Source organism: Scophthalmus maximus, chromosome 7, assembly GCF_022379125.1.
Source record: "Scophthalmus maximus strain ysfricsl-2021 chromosome 7, ASM2237912v1, whole genome shotgun sequence".
Taxonomy (NCBI): Eukaryota; Metazoa; Chordata; class Actinopteri; order Pleuronectiformes; family Scophthalmidae; genus Scophthalmus; species Scophthalmus maximus.
In genome coordinates this window covers 20,417,317-20,438,211 of record NC_061521.1, presented here as the reverse complement: position 1 = coordinate 20,438,211, position 20,895 = coordinate 20,417,317, and the positions used below count along the sequence as shown (strand labels likewise).

The following is a 20,895-nucleotide window of genomic DNA, read 5'->3' as shown; positions in this document are numbered from 1 at the left end:
TGTTGGCTCAGTCTTTCATCCAGCCCTGTACAATATCTTTAGATATTTAATCAAGGGAGCAACATTGAAAAGCAAGAAAAACCTGCATAAAGCATTACACAGTTGCACGTGATGACAAACATTTAATCTTTCTTAAGAAGACAGAATTTTCAGTTAAGACTCTTTTACATGAGTCAATGCTATTTTTCTGCAGTAAAATGGACCAGTAACCTCGTAATGAGCTGTTTCAGCTGAGGCCACACAGCTGTACACTAGAATACAGACACACAGAGTCCCACCTACTTTACAAAAACATAACTTACACTAATGCAAAGTGCTAAAATAAGTTGTGGAAAGAAGACCTGCGGAGAATAGTGTGTGTGTGTGTGTGTGTGTTGGATGTACCAGATTGCTGAAAAAGAAACTGCTTCCCATAAAATCCAGGCTGAATTCAGGTTTATGCTTTTTACAGTAGACTGCTGCAAGGTTAAATATTTTAAGACATCATAAAACTTGAAAACATAACCTTGTTCGAGCCTTAGTGCAAGGCACATTTTCTCGTTACTAAACATAGAAAAAAAACACATGATTGTTGATTGTACCCTATATTATGTCAGCTTTAAAAAGTACTTGTGCTTATTAAACAACAGAGAAGGTTTTCAGTTCCCCGGCCAAACAATGACACTACTCACTATGTAATAATTATAAAAACCTAGAAATGAGAAATCAGACATCAGAGCAAAGGGCCCAGGGTATTATCTATACACAAATCTTTATAAAAACAAATAAAAAAAGGTCAAACTTTCCTCTGATTTAATTCTTCCTCATCTTTCTTTCACTCTCTTCTTTTCCTCTGTTCACATCTTTTCCTTCCTTCTTCGAATGTTCTCTGTGTCAGGATTGTACTCTTGTGCTCATAGAGTTTGTTTCCATTGTACCGTGGGGCCGTTCACTGGGCCATTTGGACCACAACCGCCTTCCAAGTTCTGTCTTTGTCAAAATCCTGCGCTCCACTGGACGCCTGCTGCTGAGGGAGCAAAAAAAACAGAAAGGAGGGGAGAAGGAGGGAGAAACGAAATGTGGAAGGTGTAGACAAGGAGGCGAAAAAGACATTGAGATAAATGACGTGTGAAGAATGGGCAGCACAAAGTCGTTTTGCATGTATGACTAGCTCGTTAAATTTGATGTCGTCACACTAATGTGCCTCTAGCTGGTGAGTCAAACACCTGGAACTGGTGTTTTCATATAAAAACATTCACTGAGAGACACAAGAGGAGCAGGCGAAGAGAGAAAAGGAGAACATTTCCTGCTTTCACCTGCCTTACCTCACAGTAGTGGGTCAGCGTGTGCACGCTGCCTTCGTACTCTGTGGCCCCCATGCGGAGCTGACTCTTGTAGGAGGCACAGTGCACCACAGTGGCTGAAGTCAGAACTGCCTGCACCACCAGCAGCACCATGAGAATCAGCAGCAGGATGTCGTAGGATTGCTGGACCACGCACACGAAAATTAAATTATTTCTAATTGCTCTCTTGCAACGGAAGGTCAACGCAAGATAAGGGCGAAAGCTGCACGTTGCACGCTTTTTTTCCACTTCCTTAAGCTCACCTTGGCTGTGGGCACATCGTGCAGAAATATTTCAATGAAGCTGATCACACTGGAGGAGAGGAAGCCCGAGGCTGCAAAGAGCAGGGGAGACGTCACACTGCTGATGGCGATCAGCACCTCCACCTGGAGAAAACCAGGAAGTGACGAAACAAAAAAAGAGTAACTGTGACAAAAAGGAACAGAGACAACAGGGGGAAAATGTTTGCAGGCCTGAACTGAACTGAGAAATTTAGGTGTGAATTACAAATTTACAAACTCCCATGAGATTCAATAAGTCACTTTGAGTACATAGCACCTAAAGATACAAAAGAATAAGTATATAAGAAATTAAAAGCACCCTAAATTAGTAATACACTTAAGGAAAATGCAACTTAAGAAGATGCTTTTCTGATGTCCACAGATCTTAAGTCCAAAGGGAGCAAAAGCCATAACCATAAAAATGATCCTTAGTTAAAAGCCTGACACCAGGAAGACGTCAGAGACTTGTTGATGACGTTCGGTGCTCCAGCAACTATAATATTGTCTTGTACTCACCAGACATTTGTTGGGGTATTCTGACACGACATGGCTTGCAATAGCACTGGGGAAACACTGTAAAGGATTAAAGATCACACACAAAGTTATGAGATAAGTCCTGTGATGGATGATGTTTGAGTTATCATTCTTCACTAGGAAAAAAAAAGCTTTAGTAAGAAAAACTTACAGCCACAAGGATCCAGAAAAATGTGACAGACAAGTATGGTCCCGGTAACAGAGCGTCCATGTTGAGGGCAATGATTCCTCCAAACACAGCAGAGATGCCCACGATCACTTCGATCACCTACAGAGACACTCTTCATTGATCGATAGACAAGACATATTGGAAACCACAACAGCGTTATCATATCATAACATCATATGCAATGAAACAGAAAAACTACTCACAGAATATGCTTTGAGGAGTCGTGTGGGGAACACCGCGGGCGTTACAGCCACCGGTCTGTCATGTGTCACCGACTGGAAGATGGATGGAAAGATCGAGAGGAGTTAGGATGGAAGAGTGAAAGCTAAAGGGAGAGAGAGAGGGGGGAGAGGCATCAGGTGGGGGAGCAAGGGCAATCAACCAATCACTCACACACGCCCACACGCCCACAGACACATGCACACGCACGGACACACGCACACGCACGGACACACGCACACGCACGCACGCACGCACACACACACACACACACACACAGACACACACACACACACACACACACACACACACACACACACACACACACACACACACACACACACACACACACACACACACACACACACACACACACACACCTTCCTGTGGCAGCAGCAGTCCTCTGCAGAGCGAGCGGACAGGATGACAGTGCTGGCCATCAACACCTCCAGCAGAATCATCAGGATGAGGTTAAAGTTGATCTGAGAACAGACAGAAAAGGAAGACTGAAACACGACAGGACAGGACACAAAAAAAAGAGTAAATAGATTTTTGTGTTATGATGATGTATTCACGTTGACAGCAGAGGGGTTCAGGACCAGTTTACAGCCAAACCAAACCAGGCAGGTGGTCGTTACGGCAAAGGTGGAGACATAGACCACCTGAAAATCTGACACCTTGGGAAAAAATGAATAAAAGAAAATAGTGTGAATTTAGCATGGATAAGGAAATTAAAATTCAATTCAAACAATTCATTAACAAACAATTATCTCTCGAGGCTTTTGTGTGCTTGTTTACTCACAGCAACATGTCTGTTCTTGGCAATGGCAAAACTAGCTATGGCTGCGGGGAGACCCTGGAAAGAAGACAAAAAATGAGCAGATGCATTTGCGTGTTTAGCAGACGCCGTCTGGCACTTTGACACGACTTATCATATCCAAACAATGCTCATAAACTCATTCACACTCAAGGTTCGAGGTAGACGGGCGACATCGGCATCTAAAATTGGACTTGCTGGATTACATGTGGTCACTTACGGAGCCGGCGGCGCAGCGCAAGTAGTCCATGGCAACAGGAAACACGTTGCCCAGGTACAGAGAGAAACCAGATGTGATGAGCAGACTGCCCTGAGGACACACACACACACACACACACACACACACAAGCATGCACGCACATGCAAAATACAGATTTCTCATACATGCATTCAACAGGTGAAGGCAGCAAGACAAGGAAGGCTCATACTGATGCACAAATCGGCTCTAACACAATACGCACGTACAAAGACAAGCCTGAACTGACAGGGACAAACTCCATTAACTGTACCAATCAAAAGTCCTGGGTTATTTGGGACAATGTAATTTATTGGCACATTGGCATGTGAATGTGTTTCTTTTTGCTCGGATGGGGAAGGACAAAAGAAGATTTATTGTCGCCCATCGCACTCAAATTTTAAAGATTGGCATAATCTCTTATCAGAGTTTACCATTACCCCAATCCTTTGAATGTGAGTGTTCTGGAATGAAAAAAAGGGGGTAAATCCTGTTCTGTTCCTTCCTTTTCCTCTCACCCCTATGAGGACACTGTAGAGCCAGGCCCTGTAGCTGAAGCAGGGATGCTTGAGAGGCTCCGGCTGGCCCAGCTGCAGGTCGCTGGCCCTCACGTCCACCGTGTAGCTGTCCCGCTCCCCCCTGTCCGTCCGTCTCTCCGCTGCCCTGTCGCTCCGCCGTCCCAGCGAGCCGCCGCCTCGCTCCAGAAAGGGCATGTGGCTGTAGGTGAACTCCTCCCTGGCCGACAGCTCCTCGCACTGCATCTCCGAAAGGAAATGGTGGGACAACTTTGCCTCGGATGGTAAAACGAACCAGTGAGGATTACAGCCTCCTGGGGAAGCAAAAAGAAAAGACAAATGAACGGCGAAAAGAGAAATTAGAAAAGAGCTACAAAAGGAGATTTGAATAATTGAGTGGCTGGTGACTCAAGAGCTCCGGCCCTGTCTGACCTTTAACCTACTTTGAGCATGTTTACTCACAACTAGTATCATCGACAAGAGGTATGTCGACGTACACAACATGTATCTTTCAGAAAGTACTCCAACAATTCAGAAGGAAAAAAGTGCATGAGAAACAACACCCTCCTTTTTTTCCCTGCTCAAGCCAAGAGCTGATCACCCTTTTCATTTTTCACATGTTCTGCTCCGTCCTCACTCACCCGTTGTCTAGTCTCTCGCAGAATCTCCCCCAAACACTGTCCGACAAAATGTATCCTTCAGCTACGGAGATCAAACCGCCACATTGAAGACACAGTTTCCTTTTGTAAGCAGCAGCTCCTTGCGCTTCCCATCTCCCGTCTCTCCCTCACACGTACCCTCACGTTCACTCCCACTCCCCTACTCTTTTCTCTGTCTCTCTCACTTTACACAACGTTTCTTAGAAACAGGTCCTGAAAAAAAGTTTTTTGTTTTTTGAGTCCCTTCAAAGCGTGGAGCGCTTGAACACATGGCTCTTGTGCTGCCAGCCCCACTTTGTGCCAAAGGGGAGAGAGCGCCCCTGTGCATGACAACAAGTGGAGGACGAAAGGGGCTCGCGTTGGGGGCAGAGTTAGTGGGGCAAACACCCCCCTTTTTCACCCTGCCCATTTGCTCGCACACAAAACACACACACACACACACAAGGAAGCACACTGAACAATGGATGTTCAGAGATGTACGCATGACAAAACACGAAGTTGTGTGTTGAGAAATTCCCACTTCATAGCAAGAGAAACGAAGCGGTCGCAAAGAGGAAAAATCACACAAATGCCATCGCAGGCTGTGTGCTCATGTAGCTGAATGCGTCCCCCCGTGGAGCTCCCCTCATGACTGCCCTCGCAGTTCACAGCCCAGTAAATTAAGATGCCCGGCAGCGGGGGCTTCGGAAAAGAAGCAACAGAGACATTGTCGCAGCGTAAAACCACATGGTCTCTCGTCTGACACCGCTAATCTGACGATAGGGATAATTTCTGCTTCAAATGAGAAATCTAACTGCTCATTAAGAAGTGAATCCAATAGGATTATGACATCATGTGAGTGTGTGTGTGTTTGTTGTGTCAGTGTATTAAGCATGTGCATGTTAGTGCACCTCAGGATTCCATTCAGTCTTTAACAGAGCGGAGCATTCTCCGCTCAACATTGTTCATGGGCAGCGGTAGCCATGGCAACTCCTTAACAACTTCTGTCACCCCGTCCCCTGGCCATTCTAAATTCTCTGGAGCCACACACGCACACGCACGCACGCACGCACACACACACACACACACACACACACACACACACACACACACACACACACACACACACACACACACACACACACACACACACACACACACACACACACACACGCACACGCACACGCAGCAAAACCACGCACAAACAATCAAAGAGAGTAAAATATGTGGCAACAGTTTTTTTCCTGGAGATATTTACGAGGATCTGAGGGACCAGATAAGGTGCGACAGTCAATATCTATGAAGGTACAGTTCTGGAAGAAGCCTGCCTGGACTGGATTGTTGTTTACTCGCAGTAATTTGATTGTGAGAGTTTACCCTTTCACAAACACCCCCCAAAAAAGATAATTGGGGCCCAAAATAAACCCATCCTGCTCCCCCCTGACATTTACGTCACATGGGAGAAAAATGAGTATCAGTATGTTTGGCAGCAGTTTGGCACAAAGCCTGGGGCAAAAAATACAGAATTTAAAAATATATATTTATTGTCTAATGGGATTATTAATCTCTTGACAGTTATTTGAAATGCATGTCTGCATTAGCAGCATCTCACTGGCATGAGCAGTGCAGGGTGACCACACACACACACACACGCACGCACACACACACACACACACACACACACACACACACACACACACACACACACACACACACACACACACACACACACACACACACACACACACACACACACACACACACACACACACGCACACGCACACGCAGCAAAACCACGCACAAACAATCAAAGAGAGTAAAATATGTGGCAACAGTTTTTTTCCTGGAGATATTTACGAGGATCTGAGGGACCAGATAAGGTGCGACAGTCAATATCTATGAAGGTACAGTTCTGGAAGAAGCCTGCCATATACTGGAAAGATAAACCCGAGCTCTGAGGTAAAAAGGAAAACAGCATATATATATATATATGGGGCCCCCAAAACTGACAAAATGTCATAATAAAACTACATCAGCTAGTGCATGTGATGTTAATTAAGACAAGCCTATTGAGTAATTGTAGTCGATCTACAAATATATGTTAGGCAATAGACTATATGTATGTATGTATGTATATATATATATATATGTATATATGGTCCGAGCTTGTTTGGAGACGGCCTGCACTTCCTCAGCAGTAGACCGCCATCTTGTTTGTTTGTTTGTTTGTTTGTTTGTTTGTTGTCGTCCACAAAGGGCGGGTTACTCGAGTTGACGCCAGAATCCCATTTGCCGAAACAAGTGGAGGGTGTGTGAAGTGAACGTTTATTTCCGAAATAAAAAACATTTTTCATGAGATTATTTGTGTCCGCTCGCCACAGAATAATGTAGGCCACAGGTTTTCACAGTGGGAGGTGGTGGGAAGCGTCAGGAAGGTCTCCAAATAAATTCAGGGAAGCGTCAGTGAATGGAAGTGAAAAAATACATTAGTCAATACATTACCAAGAGGCAACTCGCCGTGAAGTCACCCGTCGGTTTGTGAGTCGCTGTAATGAAGCCTCGATTTTCGCATTTTGATGAGCGCCATGTTGTTTTTTTGAGAGCTCGTCCTCTTCGCGCCAAACCTACACCTGCAACCACTTACCGATTGGACGGACCAGCTGCCAATCACGCTGTGTCCACGCCCCCAATGCATATAAGGCAACCGGGGAGTCGCCCTTTGCTGGTCATTACAGAAAATACAGGCTTCATGCAATTGCGCATTGGCTGCCTTTTTTCAGACGTCCATTTTTTATTTACAGTCGATCTACATTAGTTATCAGAAGGACATGACTAAGAAAGTCCTCAACATGTGATAATTTAGTGGAGTCTGGAGTTGTCAAACAACAATAGGGTAATTTCGTTGTCTGTGGGATCATGTGACATAATAATGATCACATCCATGAATTGAGCCAAACAAGTGAACTAAGGTGGAGTGAGTTTTGTCTGAGGGGATCGAGGCCCACGTGTCTCAGATTTATAAAACCCCTGTTGTTGGTTGTTCATCCTTATCTCACTCTTAAATATATTAAACTCTCAGTTCAGTTAAGACTCGTGCAGAAGCCAGATATTCAACTGCAGTTTCTTCAGAAATAGCATTTTCCAGTTGCTCCTAAAAAAACTGCTGAGTGTATTGAACTTACTTCCATCTAAGACTGGCATAAAGTTTTTGGTTTTTTTAAACTCAGGTATTAGACAGATTAAAAAAACAAGATGATTGTTTATCGTTGAGCCACTCTTGCCGTTGCCAGTCTTTGTGCTAAGATAGATTGGCCGACTAACACTAATTCAATAGGCTTGTCCTAATTAACATCACATGCACTAGCTGATGTAGTTTTGTTATGACATTTTGTCAGTTTTGGGGGCCTCCTTAAATGAGCTTGCTGTGAAAAAGCTGGGAACTTTCATTGATTTCCTGGATCTAACCTCTTGGCTGTGGGGAACAAAAATTAATAACAGGAATTTAAAATCCAATGGAATAACAGATGTCCCCCTTGCGGGGTGTTTCTGAGCGACAGGACTGCAGCAGAAGAGTCCATGAGCGGATTCACAGTATTCTTTATATTAATCTTTATAGATGAAAGATATATCAAGTCACACATATACAGGTCATGTCGTTGCACCATTCCTGGAAGACAAGTGACAGCATCGCGTTCCCCAGTTCAGGACTGAACAGGCTTTGTCACACACAAAACAACGACACTGCTGGACTGCTACACATTTATAGTGACCCATGCTGATGACAGAACTCTCCTCACCCAGGTGTGAAAGCAGCTCCTCGGTGTGTTATCTTCCAACAGTTCAAACAGAAGAAAAAAAACTAAAACCACAGTCATCCCTCTGACATGCAACATCAAAACACAGATATTTAAAAGATGAGCATTTTGTTTTTACAGCCATATCCGACAGTAACACGCATGAGAAAACATCTGTGGATATATATATATATATATACATTAACTTACATTATCAATAGCCTCTGTTTTTTTATGAACAATATCTACACAGTAGCTGAGGAAGGAAAAATCCTCTTCTCCCTACCAGTTGCCCAAAGCCAGCTGTTGAAAATCCCCCCCCTTTTTTTGCATCAGTCATTTTACAGTTACTTGTCAGTTGTTTTACTTGTTTGGCTTTAAAGAGTATTCATGTCAGATAATACTTAGTGCCTGACTAATATACACATTATTACTCCTTATAGGTCCAGATGTTTAAGCAAATAATCACAACATGAGGCAGCAGTTCTTCCTCACAGCTGGAGAGGGAAACACTGATGGCTTATCACATTAACGCTAAGGTTGTTCTCCATCTGAAGACACATGTTCTGACCGCAGTTGGTCTGATTCTCTGCCTCTGAGGTTTCCCCAAGTCCCATCTGATCAACACGTAACACACGTGGTGAACCCATTTAGCCGAGTGGTTCCTGCTGGACAAGGGACAGTGTTACAGTAAGGGATGTTGTTGGCAAATTGTGACATCTTATGACAAGTCGTATGTTAATTCATAGTAGACAGACATCGACAAGGCAGACGAACAGACTCGTAACCGTCTGTGCTAAGATAACAAGAAGCATTTTAGCAACTGAGGAGCTTCACAGAGACAAAGATGCTAACTGGACCGGTCCATGAGTCCTATTTTTCCTCTTTCACTTGAAATGATCCGACACTCGGATTGCATCTCAACACAGTGTCCGATGTCGCTCCGATAAAATAACCTCTGTTCGAGTTGTTCACGCGGGGTCAGGTGGTCAGACGATGGACCCCTTGGACGACGACAGGTGGATGGACCGGATGCGGTTGGCCAGGGTTTTCTCCAGGTCCTGCAGGATGTCACAGCCTGGGCTGTCTGGAGGTGCGTCGTACAGCAGCTGCTTGAATGGCTCCAGCTCGATCAGGATCACCATGTTCTTCAGGAAGTAGCCCTCTATGTAGGACGCCAGGTCTGGGGCATCAAGAAACTGGAAGGAAAAGGGAGAAAAGATTAGGGTTTTTTTGCATCTTAAAAAATGCATACTTCTTGTGCATCACTAGGAATTTCTACTTCCGTTCACACCTTGGTGTGGTTGTAGATCTCCACACAAGTTTCTGTGTTGATGTTCTTGGAGCAGATGAGTTCGCAGTGCCTCTGTAGCGCCTCCAGCTGGAAGAACTTGGCTGCAGACAGAAGCTGCAACAAAATCAAACCTTAAAATGCATCACTTCTACTTGATAACAGTCATTAGATTCAAATACACAAAAGTTAACATCTACAATTAACCTTCAGATTATGAAAATTATTTGTAGTATAACTCGTTCCATATTTTATGGAATATAATGGAACTTCTAGGAGCGGAAGAATAAAGGTCTAACCTCCATAACGTCAGTGTTTCTGAGGTGCAGAGCGTCTGTTCCTCCACAGTAGAGATACTGCATCACGAGCTGAAAGGGAAAAAAACACACATTACAAGATAAATACGGAGCGCTTTTATAAAGGAAGTAGAACGAGACCATGGTGTGTGCAAAATTTAAACAGATACAACAGACATTTTTACCTGAAAAATGTGATATTTAACATTGCTGATTTCAATGCATGTGTTTTCACCACAAGGTCTGTTCGCTAGAAGAGTTTTGAACCTTGAGAGAAAGAAAAAAGAGACGTAAGAAGAAAGAAATAAAAGCCTTGGATGGACGGCAATTCATTTGAATCATGTGATTAAAAAAAAAATCAATAATACAGTATAACGCAGCGTATAGAATAGAAACAGAGCACAACAGGCATTGAATAAACTACACAGTGATGGGTTAGCAATGATGAAATGAGTTCTCTCTGAGGACATAAAATCAAAAATACATTTGAGTGACGTGTCATTTTCTTTTCAATCACTCTATGACAGGAATGATTGTCAATGTGACATGACACAGGAGTGAAGTGGACGTCCTTTCTACGTCCCAGGGGCGGGAATAAAGAAGGAATGTACGTATAGTCCTGACATCCAATCTCAACAACACATCTTGACAGCATGTAAGGTCATGTTATCTTTTCATTTACACAGTGACACAATAATTCAGATCGTTCAGCATTGTCTGATTTACAGCATTATCTCCTGAACTTTTGTATTTTTGAAAGCTGATGCGTTCAAGTACCTGTTGGAGGCTGTGAAGAGCAGGACTTTGTGGGCATAAAAAGGCTTCCCCTCCACCAAAAAGGTCACATCGGACATCTCTTTATTGTTCAAGAAGTGAGGATCTGAAAGACACACGGCCAGAAAAACTTTATGTTTCCCTGATAGTTACGAAAAAAACAAAAAACAGAAAACAACAAGAAAGAAATGGGATGTACAACTTAGCCTTACCACCCAGTCTTAGCACATTAACTGTAAGTTTATTTTTCTCCTATTTTTCTGTTCTCCTCTCCAAACACTAGATGGCAATATGTGCACTTTAAACTTACAGTATTGCTGTAAACATACACTAGTATGTAACAGCCCAAAACTCCAAACTCCAAAAACAACATCAAAGTTGTGCTTAATGCTGTATTTTTACAGTTATACGGTAAAGATTTAAATAAGAAGATAAAGACCGGGGCTCACCCAGACGTGACGACTGCTTCCTCTTGATCTCTGCCAGTTTGGGGATGGGATACGGCCCGTAACACTGGGTGAAAATTGCAGACAGCTGCTGGCTGATCACCTCATTCTGGACAAAACACATACAGAGAGAAGCAAAACATCAAAAAGGGGTGGTCCGCCTGGGCAGCGTAACATTCAGGAGTCCATGTTACGCAAGAGTAATACTCTTCCTCTCTCCACGCAAACATCCTCCAACACAATTATCACCGCAGAGAGAGAGAGAGAGAGAGAGGTTAGCGGTCTGCAACCTTTTATCAAGCTCAGCATTGACTTCATCATGCACGTGTTCAGCCCCGTACAGTATTCACGGCTATTTCACACCTTTTGAAGAGGGGGATCAGATGAATATCAGACGACTTATTTCTTACACCCCCAGGGTCCTCGGAGATTTCTGTGCTGGAGAGCCCGAGGACAGGCAGAGTTAGTGTGGGAGTGAAAGAGAGAAAGACACAAGAGTGAGCTCTTCTCACTCAGACGTGTGTGTGTGTGGGTGTGTGTGGTTGTGTGTATGTGTGGTTGTGTGTATGTGTTTTGCTAAAACTGCAGGAGAAAGGAGGGGCAGTGTCATTCAGCTGCAGCAGTGGAGCACAACACTGCAAGCCCCACGCGTAAGAGAGCTGCCTGCTCTTACTGAAGCATGACAAACAGCTACAGCTATTCCGATAGATTGATAGATAGAGATGGATAGAGATACAGAGATGGACAGACAGAGATAGATAGAGTCATAGGGCTATAGAGGGATAGAAAAAAAGAAAGAGATAGATAGATATAGATGTAAAGAGACACAGAGATAGATAGATAGACAGACAGAGGTAGATACAGATAGAGACTGAACCAAGTTTGCAGTGGGCTGAGACAGCAGACTATCTGGCCTTTACTGTGATGTCTCTCGTCCTCATGCTGGTAGGCAGACCAGGGGTCCCTGAGGCCCTCAGAGGGATGAGGGTCACTGGTCCCACGATACATCAGCCAAGACACAAAAGGACTGATACAGCAGCAGTCCACTGAAGGCTAGCATGGCCTGTGTGTGTGTGTGTGTGTGTTTGTGTAGAGAGAGAGAGGGGGGGGGTTCTTCTTATTTCAGCAATGACAGAAAGACTCATCATGGCAGCAGGGCAGTGCTAAGCCAGAATAAAGAAGACAAAACAAACCAGATGCCAGATGGGGCAATGATGGTGCCGTTATAGATTTAATATCGTCGACCAAGGGGATCATGAGTTAAAGTAATGGAATAAAGGCCTGATCTAATGAGCCGCATCAAAGAGGAGCAGGGGCACATCATAAATCATTATCATCTTGGGTAATTGTTATTGAGTGGGCCCTCTGGGGTACCGTCATCCTCTGCAATGCTGATGGCCTAACTGTCTAATGACAAACATAAAAAAAGAGAGGAGGATGATGCCACAGCTCCATGACCAGGATGGACACATTTGAAAGTGTAAAGAGGTGACACAGGTGACAGACAGTGCGGTACCTTGCTGGCTCTGAGGATCTGGAACATGAGAGGCAGGCCATGCGTGATGAGCTCCTCCGTGTACTCCTCTTCCTCGATGCAGCTGAACTCTTTCAGAAGGCCCTGGATCAGAGGTCGGCGGTGCTGATGGAAACACGTCCGCAGGGACTCCATCCAAGTGTGCAAAGTCCATGGGACGCCTCGGGAAAAATAGTTAAAGAGAGGTTAACACACACGAAACACACACAGACATGCACGGACAAGATATAAATTCTGCATGAATAATGTTTTGGAGTGTTGACAGAAACTAACCAAGGCTCCGTATATCAATGGTTATGTCTACATGTCCGTGCTCCGAACTGTGATACATGGCTTCTTTCAGGGCTTTTAGTTTTGCCTTCCCTGTCCGGATCAGGTCGATCTGAGACGGACTTCGACCTTCCAGTTCCGAACCTTCTGCCAGAATCTCCTCCAGGGACAAGACATCCCCTTTTCCCGTCTCCGTGTGAGACAGGAGCTTCCGAAACACATTTCTAGAAGTGCAGGAAAGAGAAGAAGAAATTAAATATAATTTGATCAGTTTGTACAGATTACAATTACAGATTGCTTTTTTTCTTCTTCTTATGAGTTTGGTGTTGTTATGGGTCTCCTGTACAATATCACCATAGAGTAAGAGGCAATCTAGGAAAAAAATATTTTAAAAGTGATATGACAGAAATTGAGTTACAGTCATTACCGCGATAGGCCATGGGCACCAAATCACATTCTTGCAGCTTTGATATTCATTCCTGCATAAAATTATGGTTTAATTAACAAGTATAGCTAGATAAAATAAAAAAATCCCATATGCATGTCAATAAACAAAAGAAATCGTGTGGGGGTTGCTCATTTTATGCAAATAGACACTCGTTTATCTTTAAAAGCCTTCCAGAGAATTGTGTGTTTGTGGAATAAACAATCTAATATATTTTGATTGACGTGGACATGAATGCTGAGAGAACACATGGATATCAAATAATAGTCTACATCCATTTCACGCATTTACTGAGACTTGTGGATAGAAGGAGTCTGTGTGAGGAAAGCAATGTTTTAAATCTAATGGTGCATTTGCAGAGAAATACATTTTTCAATTGTTTAGTGTCCCTTGTAGGCCAATCTTGTTATTCCAAATAACTAATATATGTGGTATATTTTGTGAAAGCTAGATGAAAGATAAACTAGTTTTGGCCATTTAGGGGATTGGTTATGTCAATTCTTTAAATCATTGTCTTCTGTCTCATATGATTTGCCAAATAAAGATGATTGATTTTAACCAAATACATTTAGACAGATGTTACTGCTGTGTACCAGAGTTGGTAGAAATTGCCAAAAAAACCAACAACTATTTACATACAGAAACAGGTTATGGTTATGACTAAACAAATAAAGGGGCTTCTCAAAATACTTCTAATATGAACTGCTAACACTACGGTATTTCAAAAAATAAGTCAAAATTCCCATACAATTCAGATGAGTGTGTGGAGCACTGAACACAAGGCCAACTCAACAGCTGAGGTGTCGACTTCATGGACACGCTCAATTGAATTTTGTTTTGGGAGATGATATCCTGGATACGCAGCACGAACAGGTGGTTGCTTGTGTATCGTCAGTTCATTCACTTAAAAGTGTGTGTGTATTCAAGGTTAAACATGGACGCGTTTGTGTGTGTGTATGTGTGTGCGTGTGTGTGTTACTCACCTGTGTCCATGAGCTGCTGCCAGGCTGTAGGAGTTCATGTCTCCCTGAGGTGCAGTGGAGATGCCATTGCGGTACATGGTTCCCACCATGGGGTCGGCCCCGCGCTCCAGCAGCAAGCTCACCAGCTCAAAGTTACCTGTGCATTGAAAATGATTGGCAAAACGTAGACACGCACACACACACGTTATAAGACTAAAGCAGACTGAGACACGGACACAGGTGAGAGTGAGGCAAACGTTGGATCAATTGTTCTGCACGCATGCCTCCATTCGTCTTTATTTTCCGAGCTCCCAGGACAGATTTTGCCCCTAAAGTCGTAACTCAGCCAACGCTCCTGCTGACAGTCAGGTGTCGGTATCGGCTGTTAGCAGTCGGAGGACTGTGGGGGAGGAGTCACGTTGTGTCTCTGTACCTGCAGCAGCAGCCAGCTGCAGTGGGGTCTCAGTATAGTTCTCCATCCCGTCCTGCAGGGACCCCTCCACGTTGGCTTTGGCATCCAGCAGCAGCTGCGGATGTCGGGTGGGGACACAGAGACGGGCATGATGGGAGAGAGAGACAGAGAGGTAGACAGGAAGAGGACAGTGAGAAGAGGGGGAAGAGTCAGTTGGCTAATGTGTCAAATTAAAAGTAAATTTGAGCTTCTCTTTGTTAATGACAGTTTCAAATTAAGAAATTTGTACAGGAAATATTTGACTTTGGCAGTGGTAGTTTTAAATCCCTGCCTGTGCTGTGAAACACAATTTTTAACGAATATACAAATTTTATTTTTTATAATGTTAAAGGAATTGTTCAATGTTTTGGTAAACTCACTAAGTTGCTTTATTGCCGAGAGTGTGATGAGAATGTGCCTTTTAAATTTGAAGCTATTGCTATAATTTAACAAAAAATAGTTAAATCCCTGTAAAACTATTTTTTTTTCCAAATTGTCAAACTATTCTTTTAATTTTTGATGATATTTTTATATGTACTGTAAATGCTGAAGGCTAAAGTGTCTCACAAATTTCTTTTACTGTTTTATTGTTTTGCCATTATTCATTAAATGTAATTTGTTGTCTATTTGATATTAAGAGTTGTCATTACGATATTTTCCACTGATAAATGAGACTGCAGATCCACCTAGGGAAGTATACTGTCTAAATGAGTGAATGTTCTCAACAAGCTCCTGAATCTCAAACACTTGTCATCTTTTAGTATGAAAATTACTTAAATTGAGTGTGAAATTATCACATATTTAATAGCAAATCATTTCATAGAGGTTAATATTTTTCACTTCATTCTTTCTTTTTTCTGATGTCCTCTGAGATAAAGTTGTGGTTTCACATGGTTTAAACATTTTCCATTAGAATTAAATGATTCACAATCCGGAGGACAAATCGTTCGGAGGGGCAAACTAAATCAGTTAAATGAGTTCAATAACAATTAGTCCGTCGACTAATTTTCCTCTTTCCACTTGCTAAATGCAGTCTCATCCATTTGTGAACATGTCCTCAGTGACAAAAGGAGGCTATATTTGACTTGCACAGACCTAAACATCGACTGGGCAAACGGCCACTTCAAAGATAACAATATCAAAATTGTACGTCACACAATCAGTCTCAATAGTTCTATTAGTAGAGGAACATTATCATCATCATCATCATCACCACCAAGAAGCCTTGACAACAAAAATGACAATGGCGACCGGACACGAGCTGAGGCACAATGAGAGGTCAAGATGAGAGAGAGTCAAAGGTGAGAAAGGATGTCACTACCTGCACCACAGGCACATGTCCGTGCAACACGGCAAAAGTGAGGGGCGTCGCCTGCCGCGTTTCGGGAAAGACTGAGGGGTGCCTGTGCACTGAGTTTGGCACCTGGGGAGGGGACACAGGTAGGTGGGTTGGGTAAGGGGGGGGTAAGGGAGAGAGATACGAATCCATTAAAACGACTACATGGCCTATGGAGCACAAGACAAACATCTGCAGGGAGGAGACAGGGAGAACAGGAAGCTCGACAGGAGGAACTAGAGTAATTAACTAGGAACCCTGGGGCTGGGGAGAGACATGCTGTCACCGTGTTCACCTTCTAATGAACACCACGGATTGATCTGTCCAGTTGGGCCTCGTCCTAATGGTTTCACTCTGATCTCTTTGTCTGACGGGTCTCTGAACTGACCTCTCTAAGCCTCATCTCTCTCTGGTCAGGCTGAAATGAATAACTACGAGCCAAATGAAAGCGTGACACGCACACGAGAGACAGACACATGAAAGACAAATGCAGAATTTTTCTTAGACTGCTTTAGGGAAAAAAAGGGAGGGTGGGATGCAGATCAATTTATTTCTGACACTTTATAATACAGCACAGAATTGAATGTTTTAATTTCATAAAAGATACTTACCGTCTCCTACTGCAAAGGGACTAACATGTACAGTTAGTACAGTGAAAGAAAACTAGAACACTGGGAAACAAGGGAGTAATAGGTTCCCAATAATTTTCTATATTTCAGAGAATTTAGAGAACAAAGGTCATATGGAGGCAACCAACATATGTCTTTAACTGATCAAATTTTAAAACCAGAATCAAAACTAGACGCATAAAAGGAATCTGAGAGTGGGACTTCGCGTGTTAGTCAACTGTGCTTTGTGCTTTGGTCAGGGGATGATGAATGCGGCGGACTGCAAATCGACTCTGACACAATGGCTGATGGGACATGTTGTTGCTGAGGTGACTAACGAAGTAGCGGGAACATGAGGCCTTAACTGACGGAGCTCTCTGACATCTGCGCAGAGTCAAAGGATGCCAGCTTGATTCTCCGTGAGGGATTCAGTTTGCTCTAAGCCAGGCGATCGTTATCACCTTGGTTGTGCTTGTTTCCATGAAAGAAAAAAAATATTGACTAAGCTGCAGACCTCTGTGTCGTGTGTCAGGTGGCAGGGCAAGTCAGTGCCTCATGATCCTTAAGTCTGACATATTTAGCCGCATGGCACATGGGGGGAGAAGAAAGGAGGGGAGATGAGGGACGGCATGTTTGTTTACTCCGATTCAGTGCCACAAGTAGTTACATAGATACTCATTCTAAGATTGTCCTTTTGAGAGCCTTCATATATAAAACTGTTGAAGTGGAAAGGTCCCCTCAACACCTCTCATGAAAAAACCTGCCTCCTTGATCTCCCCCAGTGTCGGCACAAGAATAGCAGAAGAAAGTTCAACGTCATCACCGACCTCGCTGTTGATGTCAGCCCCTGCATCCAGCAGCATCTGTACCATGGCCTCGTCTCCACGGACACAGGCGTACATCAGCGGGGTCATCCCCTACAAAGTGACACAGATACAGAGAACAGTGGGGATAATGGGAATGACAATTGGGATCGTTGCAGTTCAAGATACACTGTGTGTCGCCATGTTACGCATTGACCATCTGCCATAGTTATTCGTACGTAAGTTCAACTTGAACCTTTAGTTTTTTTTAAAAATATGGTAGCACATAGCGAGGCTGGACTTTTTGGTCAGCTCTAAATTTGTATCTCTGACAGTGTCACTCCTGGCACCTTGAGTGTGATGATAGTAATATCCTGCTATTGATCAAATTTTTATAAGATACCATCAAATTCAATATTTCCTCAGGGCCATGAAGGGCCCCAGCTGTGCTGGTCTCACAGAAACACACTGCACTAGACACTGTGTTGAAAAAGTTTCTGCTTAGATCAGCCCAAAAACTAAGTGTAGATTTTCCCAAGGAAAAATCCTTTCAGTCACACTGATGATTTACTGCGCTGGAGGTTGTAGTCACGATGTGACGCAGAGCTCCTCGGCAGGCATGCCGCAGAACAGAATCGTACGTCAGAATAGGTTTTTAATATGTATGATTGCTTTACAGGCGGCACAGTGCTCACAGGTGGCGGGGCCACAGTTTTGCCAAGCAAACAAAACTTCCCCCGCAGGCTGTGTTGTGTGCGAGTGTGTGTTTGCATCCGTATTGATGTGTGCAAGTGTAAAGGTTCCCTGCCGATGCATTATTTAATGTTGTGTGTGTTGACTGTGTCTCCAACCTGCTCACTCATGCTGTTGATACCATCCGGCCCGAGCAGGTTGACAGCCTGCTTCACCAGGTCGGTGCGTCCGCAGCTGAGCATGCGGAAGCCCAGGTCCTGCAGGAACTTTGCCTCAGTAGAGGCGGCATCTAGTTTCCTCGAGGCACAGAAGCAGTCATCCGTTCTGAAGGGCAAAGCGCACAAAGTGATTCACAGTGTGAGCTGACGCTTTGGACTGTTTGCAATGCACCACATTTTTTCCCTGAACACCTGACAAGCTTTATTTTTCAACGCTACACAAGGAGAATGAGTGGATGAGAAACACATATGTTTCCTTGCTGGGTGTTTTGCGTGTGATTGCACATGTGAGCCTGCTGGTTTTTCGTATGTGCAGATGAACTGGCTGAGTGCACACACAAGCTGTGCAGCCTCGAGTCACATGCAACCGTACCGAAGCTGGCGCGGCTCACAGTCCACTCCGGGCAGCAGCAGCCTGGCAGCCTGCCGAACATCGTCGCTGTCCACGGAGAAGCTGCGTCTGTGTTCGGTGTGGACCACTGCCACGCGCACCCACTCCATCAGGGGCGGCAGCACCATAAACGGCCTGGAGGGGGAGATAGAGGCACATGTTCACCGCAATGCAAATGAACACACTGAACTAAAGTCACACTCAGTGCCCGGGCACTTCTATGGAAAAAATCCACCTAATACAGAATTTGCATATGTTATCTTTTCCAAGCGTAGCAGATGTTTGAGAACAGGATGAACTTCAACAGGAGGATGAAGATCCAAAACGAGTATATGACAGTGAGACACTTTGATGTGAGGGAAATCTAAACTGAGCAAGATCATAGCATAGATTATAGACCATTTATAAACTCATCTGCAATATTGTACAGACCTAAAGCTGTAATATTTAGCTGATGCCCATAGCTACAACATTCTGCGTGAATAAACACGTGCACAATTCATTATAAGAGTTTGTATGTATTGTACAAATGCATTGTAATGTATATTTTTTAAGAAATTACATCATCAGAATAAGATTAACAAGGTCAAGCACCGAAATACATCTGCTGTAAATCTATTTTCTATCTTATGAACATCATGGTTCTATCTCTGTAAACATAATTGATGGAGAGTGTGGTTAAAGCATGCCAACAAAGAGTATTTATATGCTAATGGGAATGTGCAATTGAATGGACGTGCGTTATTGTTGTTTTTATGGCTGTATTTTACTGTGTCTGGATGTATGTACTGTGTTGTTGTTTTTTTACTGTTTTTATAACGCAAACACTGGAGTCCAAGACAAATTTCCCCCTGGGACAGTAAAGTCTATCTTATCTTATGGCAGCTCACGGTCTGCTAAGATTATTAAAGTAAGGGTGTGCTGCTATTTTCTTAAACGTTCAGTTCTGTGTGGCTCAGACAGAAGCAGGAAATCCCTTTCGCATAGCTCCTGGATTTGAACGTATAAAATACAATAGCCGTTGAGTGCGGATGAATTACAGAACTTTTCCTCCCGTCCACCTCTCTCCTCCTCCACCGATCCTGCGTCAGTGTTTACTGCAGCCACATGTGATCCATATGCATGAAGATACATATGCATGATGTTACATTTTGACCTTCGTTACTGTGCTGAAAGCATGCGGTGGCTATAAATATGCACTTTATTCACTCAAACAATACAGTGAGCTGTTATAAATACATTATGCAAAATAAACAGGCACTCTCTATCCCTTATGGATAAAAAAAGCAGCATGATTTTCATAGGACTTTGTATCATTTTCATGCAAAATGAATAGCGTCATCAAGTTATTGCTTTACATTGTTAAGACATGTAATGTAACACATCATCACACAGGAAGGAGATTATTATGCATTATGCAGGCATGAAAAATAAATGATAGATATGGGATTTGTAAAAAAGTAATAATGCTTTCATTGTATGTATGTTTTTAAATATTCTTAAAAACTGTATTCAGATTATAGCATGGCGTGTTTCGTATGAGCGGGTTCATCTCTATGCTGCTGCGCATGATGAAACTTGATCGGTTCCCATGGGATTTACTGCTCAATACATCACTTATAAAAGGTCTTAATACCCCTGTCGGTCCTTTCAGCCCACATCTGTCAATCACTGTTCATTTGTAAGTGATCAGTGCTTCTTCGCGTTGACAGGAGGATCTTTTAATAATAGTTTGATCCACTCAAAAAAAAAAAAACTTTTTATTTTACTCACTTCAAAAGAAACCTTGACTTAGAGCCCATGTGCAGTTATTGGTCCCACAGACTTCATTAAAGCAGTGCACAACACCTAAT

General features: G+C 43.4%; 2 protein-coding genes across 7 annotated transcripts in view; both read right to left on the bottom strand.

The window, feature by feature from the left end:
* Positions 1–105: 105 nt before the first annotated feature.
* Positions 106–7,328, bottom strand: mlc1 (modulator of VRAC current 1). Of its 3 annotated transcripts, none has more exons than XM_035642479.2 (12): positions 7,233–7,328; positions 4,096–4,406; positions 3,563–3,652; positions 3,328–3,381; positions 3,101–3,202; positions 2,906–3,007; positions 2,510–2,581; positions 2,289–2,405; positions 2,120–2,176; positions 1,586–1,708; positions 1,305–1,466; positions 106–1,006 (listed from the first exon to the last, which is right to left on the bottom strand). In XM_035642479.2, exons 2-12 carry the CDS (start codon positions 4,336–4,338, stop codon positions 929–931), a joined length of 1,200 nt encoding a protein of 399 aa, XP_035498372.1. In that variant the 5' UTR covers positions 4,339–4,406; positions 7,233–7,328; the 3' UTR covers positions 106–928. The 3 variants fall into 3 exon arrangements, with proteins under 3 accessions (XP_035498372.1, XP_035498373.1, XP_035498371.1); XM_035642480.2 differs by lacking the exon at positions 7,233–7,328 and adding an exon at positions 4,734–5,064 and having other exon boundaries at positions 106–1,003; XM_035642478.2 differs by lacking the exon at positions 7,233–7,328 and adding an exon at positions 4,734–5,063.
* A 996-nt stretch (positions 7,329–8,324) lies between these two features.
* Positions 8,325–20,895, bottom strand: part of btbd11b (BTB (POZ) domain containing 11b) — a 64,648-nt gene continuing 52,077 nt past the window's right edge. For all 4 annotated transcript variants that reach the window (XM_035642475.2, XM_047333235.1, XM_035642473.2 and 1 more), the window contains 14 exons: positions 19,025–19,177; positions 18,592–18,757; positions 17,765–17,854; positions 16,315–16,416; positions 14,976–15,069; positions 14,564–14,699; positions 13,139–13,359; positions 12,848–13,026; positions 11,335–11,440; positions 10,889–10,991; positions 10,297–10,378; positions 10,115–10,183; positions 9,819–9,932; positions 8,325–9,723 (listed from right to left, as the gene is read on the bottom strand). In XM_035642475.2, the coding sequence (XP_035498368.1) occupies positions 9,514–9,723; positions 9,819–9,932; positions 10,115–10,183; positions 10,297–10,378; positions 10,889–10,991; positions 11,335–11,440; positions 12,848–13,026; positions 13,139–13,359; positions 14,564–14,699; positions 14,976–15,069; positions 16,315–16,416; positions 17,765–17,854; positions 18,592–18,757; positions 19,025–19,177 (1,825 nt within the window). In that variant the 3' untranslated portion in view covers positions 8,325–9,513. The remainder of the gene's footprint in view (positions 9,724–9,818; positions 9,933–10,114; positions 10,184–10,296; positions 10,379–10,888; positions 10,992–11,334; positions 11,441–12,847; positions 13,027–13,138; positions 13,360–14,563; positions 14,700–14,975; positions 15,070–16,314; positions 16,417–17,764; positions 17,855–18,591; positions 18,758–19,024; positions 19,178–20,895) is intronic.

What these genes read in the sequence shown, in the direction of transcription:
- mlc1 (XM_035642479.2), bottom strand. Translation starts at nt 4,338, where the DNA reads ATGCAGTGCGAGGAGCTGTCGGCCAGGGAGGAGTTCACCTACAGCCAC. An exon ending in ACTGCTGCTGCCACAGGAAG is followed by an intron (nt 2,582 to 2,905) that starts GTGTGTGTGTGT and finishes TCCATCTTCCAG; the next exon opens with TCGGTGACACATGACAGACC. An exon ending in TTTTCTGGATCCTTGTGGCT is followed by an intron (nt 2,177 to 2,288) that starts GTAAGTTTTTCT and finishes AATCCTTTACAG; the next exon opens with TGTTTCCCCAGTGCTATTGC.